General features: G+C 35.8%; 1 protein-coding gene across 1 annotated transcript; it reads right to left on the bottom strand.

Annotated features, from left to right (window-relative positions):
- Positions 1-2,602: 2,602 nt before the first annotated feature.
- Positions 2,603-3,532, bottom strand: LOC115292633 (olfactory receptor 5K4-like). The gene has a single exon (XM_029940674.1). The coding sequence runs from the start codon at positions 3,530-3,532 to the stop codon at positions 2,603-2,605; it is 930 nt and encodes a 309-aa protein (XP_029796534.1).
- Positions 3,533-6,989: the final 3,457 nt, after the last annotated feature.

Genomic DNA, 6,989 nt, shown 5'->3' with positions numbered 1-6,989 from the left:
TCCATGTATAGAAAAAGAAGTGATCCAAGGTGAGAACATATAAATTCATAGAAGAAGGGAACATCTTGGATGTTGGTCAAGGGCTTGGAGGGAGACAAATTAAAAGGTCAGCAACCAGAAAATCTGAGGAAGAGGTATATGAGTGGATCTCTTGGAAGGGATACGAAGTGTGGAGTTCTTGATATTACATGTAAAGGTGTACCAGGAAAGGTATACCATGGAAAAAATACTAAACAACCCAGTACACAGAATGACTCAGCTAGTTGAGGTCCTCAGTTTTATTCATCGGCCACCCCAGTGCTGGCATAATGGGCATATGAATGCAGTGCTATCGTGTCTGGGATGGAGGCATGCACGTGCCTAATAGCAGAAGATTCAACTTTTCAAGGCTGATCTAGCTACTTTTCTTGTCAAGTTCTAACTTGCCCAAACTAGTGATCATTGTGGAGCCCCCAGTATAACAACATCCATCAAAAGGATCAGTCAGCCTCATGGTGGCATTTTCTACTATGGAATCTCTTCCTTTCTGAAGGGGACAGAAATTCATGTGGGTCCGAATGCACGTAATCTAAGTATGGGTTATCTTTCTAATCTGTAAGTGCTCAGGAAGAATCACTCTCTGGGGCTGGTAGAAGGGTGCATAGCTTGGCATTGGACCAGGAAATCTAGTTTGCAGTAAAGATAGTGTGGTAGTGGGTAGTGAATGTCACACTGGTCTCTTCTGTTTCACATCACCTAGAAGCTTCTGGCGTAATGAGTTGATGAAAGGACCCTTCAAAGATATAATTAAGATGTGAAGACTGAGTCCTCCAAAGTTCACTCTCCATCAGAAATCAGTGACCACTATATGGTGTCATGCACTCAGTAGGATGAATACCTCAATCCAGGACCTCCTCAAGTGATCTGCTTGGGGAATTTGCATGTTTGATTCCACATCTCTGAGGTGTATGGGTTTTGAGGTCATGGTTCTCAGAGGCAATATGTTCTTACCAGAGAATGTGACAAGAATCTCATTACACAGAAAGGTTTCAGCTGGTACTCAGTCACTTTAGATTCTTTTTTTCCAACAGACCCACAGGCAAAGGAAGGAGTCCCTAAAGATTATAGGAGTAATTGATCCTGTGATCAGGAGAGATAAGGCTGCTATCATGGAGTAGGAATCAGGAAAAATATATTTGGCATTGAGTTGGTCCATAGGTATCTGTTTGTGCTCCCTTGCTCAGTTTGACAGTAAATAGACAGATACAACAACTAGAACTGAAATACAACCACCATATTAGTCAGTTGGATCAGTAGAGGTATCAGGTAAAGGTGAAGGGAATCAAGAGGGAGAAGGTGGACATTATTGTGGCCATGAGACTGCTTGCAACAGTGGGAACTACAGGTGTCCCATTAACCTTCACCTTGTCCGATTCTCCAGGACAAGAAAAAGATTCAAGTCCTGGTGGTGCTTTCCTCAGCATTGATTACAAGAAATAAGTAGTATTGAATAGTATAAAAGGTAGCCAGTAATGGATCTGAGGTTCACAGCCCAGATCCACTGTATTTCCCCAGCAGTAAATGTGCCAGTACACTAAGTATCCTTAGTGGAAGGTAATTGTCTTACAAAGGTCATGTGCCTTACTAGGAGGCAGTCCTCATTTAATGATTGTGCCATGGAAAGTATCAATTCCATGTGTCTGTCTTTGGCATGGGAACTTTGAAGGGATATGCCAAGCCCCCTCTTCTCCACCAGACTGGCTAAATTTTTGTTGTGACTATAGTCAACCTTCTGCCCAGTCTTACTTCCTTCACCCCATCAATAATTATTGAGCCTGAGAACATTCTCCAACAAACTTCATAGATGTACATCTCCATCTCAGAAAGATGTAACTTGCTGTTCTATATTCCACATTACATAATATGATTAATTCTTTAAAAAAGTAAAGAACCTTTATCATAGTAAAGATTAAAGTAGATCTTAATCTACTATAGCTAACTTGTTATACATTGTTAATTGTTCTACAAAATGTATATGTGACTATATGTTCCTTCTAATTCCATGTTTTCCCATTCTTGGAGTCTTCTCTCAATCAAACGTCATTACTTTAAATATAGATGACAGCACTTAATTAGTTGGCTTCTAGCCTCTCTCCTCCCAGACTAACCTACATGTATCTCCCAGATCAGTTTTCAGAATGGAAATTATTATTTTATTCTCCTGCCAGGAAATTTTTAATATTTCAAACATTCTACATAGAAAGAGATAATTTTCTTCTATTAACTAGACAAAATGCATCAATGTGACTCTTCTGTACATTTAGACACTTCAACTTATGCTATGTTTATTTATTATGGTTTGGAACAGTAGACTGACACAATTCAGTGAGAGTAATACCAATTGGTCATGAATGTTACCATTGGGTTTTCTCCTGATTTCCTCTGGTAATTGTGGAATTTGCAGTGAGATTTACTAGAAAACTTAAACTTACATTCATGTATCTTTTAGTAAACACATGCTAATGATTGAGAGATTAACATTTCATATAAAACATCTTTCTTTTTGTGTCTTTTCTATAAAACCTTTTCATGAATTAAATCAGTTTTCCATAGAAGATGAAGTTTACTTAAGAATATTATAATTCTTCATACATTTTTTAAGACCATTTATCACTTCCTTATTTCTTAGGCTATAAATAAAAGGATTCAATAAAGGAATTACAATTGTATACAAAATCGCTACTGGTATGTCTTTATCCTCTTCTTCAGATGGTCTAATATACATGAGAAGACAAATGTAGAATATTGAGACAGATAGAAAATGGGATACACAGGTAGAAAAGGCTTTACCTCGTCCCTCTTTGGACTTCATTCTGAAAATTGTGAAAAGGATGCAAATATAGGAGGCCAAGACAGTGGCAATGGTGAAGATTTGAATCGGCATTGAAAAAATATAGAGCATTAGTTCGTTGATGGAAGGGTCAGTACAGGAGAGTCTATAGAGTGGAAGAATATCACAAAAAAAGTGGTCAATTTGATGAGACCTGCAGAAAGTTAACCTTAATAGAAGCCCTACATGGATCATGGAATGCAGGTTACTAGCTATGAAGGTTCCTATAGTCACCTGAGTGCAGAGTTTCTTTGACATCATGGTGTGGTATTGTAGTGGGCTACAAATGGCCACATAGCGATCATAGGCCATTGCTGCCAGAAGAAAGCAGTCTGCAGTTTCAGCAAGGCAGAGAAAATAAACCTGTGCCATGCATTCGTAAAGGGAAATCATTCTGTCCTTCGAAAAGAAGTTCTCTAACATCTTGGGGGTAATGGCACAAGAACAGCAGGAATCCATTAGAGCCAAGTTTCCCAGAAGGATGTACATTGGTGTGTGAAGACGATGCTCTGTAAAAATCAATGCCACCAGGCCAAGATTCCCCACCATGGTGATCAGATAGATGGCAAAGAACACCAAAAACAGAAGAATCTTCAGCACTGGGTGATCTGTAAATCCTACGAGGATAAACTCAGTTGTCAAAGAATTATTTTCCTTAGCCATTTCTGGCTTCTCAGCTGAGATAGAAATGGAAAAGAAATGAAATTTTGAATTAGAGTATATTTATTCTCCGTTCTTATTTCCCCATATACAAAAAGGAAAAAAAAAACTCTTTTATTTTATAATTATTTTTTTATTCTCAAGTTCTTTAACATACACTGTAGTCTTGGCTTCAGGAATAGAACTCAGTGATTCATCTCTTACATATGACACCCAGTGGTCATTCCAAAAGTGACCTCCTTAATGCCCATCACCCATTTAACCCATCCCCGTACTTGTGTCAACCCTCAGTGTTTCTCTGTATTTAACTCTCTTATAGTTTGCCTTCCTCTCTGTTTTCATCTCATTTTTTCTTCCCTTCTCCTATGTTCATCTGTAAGTTTCTCAAATCCCTCATATGAGTGAAATCATATGATATCTGTCAAATTAACAGGAAACAACTGATATTGAAAAGGGTGTGGAGAATGGGGAACCTTATTGCATTGTTGGTGAGAATGCAAACTGGTGCAGCCACTCTGGAAAACAGTGTGAAGTTTCCTTAAAAAATTGAAAAGAAAACTACCTTTTGACATAGAAGTTACACTACTATACAAAGGATTAAAAAATGCTAATTTGAAGGGACACATGCACCCCAATGTTTAGAGCAGCGCTGTCAACAATGGCCAAATGATGGAAAGAGCCCAAATGTCCATCAACTGATGAATGGATTAAGAAGATGTGCTACATGTATATACAATGGAAGGAAACTCTTTTTAAATCATGCTATTCTGTCTCCTACAAACAAGCACATGCTCAGTAGGTCAAGTCCATGAGAAAAAAAAGTATGAGAAATAGTGTACACAGGGATCATCTAAAATTGTCCAGTGTGAACTTCCAGAACCAAAAGGCTTTTTCTGCATAAATTATCCAGTGTTAATGTACAAATTCCTGGTCAGTATATATAATTTGGTGTTTCCAAAATTAGAAGACATTTTCTTATGATATCGTTTTATCCAAGGAAGGAAAAAATAAACACATTTTAGATATTATAGAATTGATGTGTGATGTTTTGAAAAAAATTACTGTAAACATTTTAAATCTCTGATATATATATTTTTTAAAACTCCACAGACTCACAGAGGATTTTAAAAATGGTTTCTTGGGATGCCTGGGTAGTTCAGTCAGTTAAGTGTCTGAGTTTTGATTTCAGCTCAGGTCATGATCTCACTGTCGTAAGTTCAAACCCTGTGTCAGGCTCCATGCTGGGTCTCCCTCTCTCTCTCTCTCTCTCTCTGCTCATCCCTTGCATATTCCTGTGTGCTTACTCTCTCTCTCTAAGAAAAAAAACACTTAAAAATGGTTTCTGTAGCTTAGTATTCCTTCCCAGATAAGCTTACCAAAAGATATTTTAAAGCAATACCTGTTCATCTTTTAAGACAGGGTAAGTATATAGTATATTTCAAGTTTTTCTTAATAAGTTAATTTTGATACTATTTAAGTTTGTTTCTTAACATTTATTCATTTTTGAGAGATGGAGACAGACCATGAGTGAGGGTGGGGCAGAAAGAGAGAGAGAGAGAGAGAGAGGAGAGAGAGAGAGAGAGAGGGAGAATCTGAAGCATGCCCTAAGCTCTGAGTTGTCTGCACAGAGACTGATGCAGGGCTTGAACTCACAAACCATGAGATCATGACATGAGCCAAAGTTGGAGGCCTAACTGACTGAGCCACCCAGGTGCCCCCATTGGGATACTATTTTTATGTTTATTTCAATATTTTCTACATCCTATTTCTATATTGGCATGACACATTCCCCCAAGCAGTTATTGTTTTTAATTATTTGTTTATCTTAGTACCTTCTAGTTTTAAGTGCCTTATGTGGATGTCTAGCATTATGAGATTTGGTTACCAAGTTTACGTTCACAATGTGTATATTTCTTATGATAAATACCTATCTTGTACCCTTTTATATTTCTTCTATAAAAACTAATATTTTTGTTAATCTTCCATGAAGATTTTACATATATGATTATTTGTGTTTATAAATTTAGGATTTAATCCTAATCTATAAATTTATTAAAATTCAATGATCACTACATTTATACTTATTATACTTTAGAAATCATAATATTATAAGTAATAGGCATTTTAAATAAGGCTAAAATAATTTTTTTTCTTCCAAAGATTGTTAAAAGTCTTTGACTTCATCATTTTTCAGATAAACAATTTTGGAGAAGAGCCTGTTGGTTCTTCAAAGTATATTATTTTAAAGACATTTGTAGTAAGCCTTTTTTTCTGGTTCTTATTCTTAGCTACACTAAATTTAATATACTATTTTCCTGTTTGCCCACTTAGTATGGTGAGATTTTCTGGAATTTTATTACTAAAGGGTTATATTCAAATGAAAAAATAAATTGCCTTTTATGTTTTAGGTCTGTAACACTGTAAAAAATTTTACAATTATAGTGTTTTGGGAAAAAAACTTAGTAAAAATATTCAAACGCAGCTTTTTGTCATTATTTGAGCAACATCTAATGGTAAAGCAACTGAAAGAACTTATGTGGAATCTGCTTTAGTTTTTGAGAATCACTATTTTCTAGAGAAGATACTGAATTCCAGTAATAATGCATGAAAACTCTTTTTATCTCCCTCAGTTTACAATGTAAATTATGCAGCTGAATTAGAAATCAATTTTATTCTATCTCCCAGAATTATATTGCAGAGTCATTTGTAGCCTTACCTGTAAACTTACTGATAACACAATCATACTTTTGAAGTCAAAATTGGTTGGAATGGTCCACTGTACCATGTCTCATTAGGACTTTCCACAGCATCTTCAATTTAGAGACAAACTAAAAAATTATTAAGTAGATAAAATGCATCACCAATTAAAATGTTGACATATTTTAAGGAAACGTGTATATTTGCATGTTAATATTTTAAATAAATTAGAAATCAGTTCTCATATTTTGAATTCATGGACACACATTTTATAGTAGCTGATTGGCCATTTGATGTTTGTTTTGAGAGAAACTAAGAATAAAAACCTTGCTCTTTGAAACGTTTGGGAATAAATTATGAAGATGTATGACACTCTACCAGTAGGTCACTGACAATAATTATGTTAGCCTTAGGGCAAAGTTAAAGTTTTCCTTTGGTTCTAAAGGGATTTCTTTGGCATTGGCATCAGGGTATTTCTGCAAAGACTAAACCTAAGAGACATGTTTCCAAAACACAGGTAAACCAAAAGGCATCAATTAAAGATGGATATCCTTTGGGATTCTGAAGGTAAATAAAATGGACATCACTAACGTCGGCGTAAGTGTAATGTTGTAGAGTTTTCACAGGATCTCTTACTGTTTTTCAAATCTTCTTTACTTGAAAACAATAGTGAACAGGAAAAAAAAATCATGTTGATTGTATAATAGGCACAGTAGGAGTAAAACCAAAATTGGGAGAGAAATTTGGATTTGTGGAAAAGAGG

This window comes from Suricata suricatta, chromosome 5 (genome assembly GCF_006229205.1).
Source record: "Suricata suricatta isolate VVHF042 chromosome 5, meerkat_22Aug2017_6uvM2_HiC, whole genome shotgun sequence".
In the NCBI taxonomy this organism is placed as follows: Eukaryota; Metazoa; Chordata; class Mammalia; order Carnivora; family Herpestidae; genus Suricata; species Suricata suricatta.
This window is presented reverse-complemented; position numbering and strand designations above follow the sequence as displayed.

Bases quoted from the DNA above. Each gene is read 5' to 3' on its own strand.
- LOC115292633 (XM_029940674.1), bottom strand. From the start codon at position 3,532: ATGGCTAAGGAAAATAATTCTTTGACAACTGAGTTTATCCTCGTAGGA.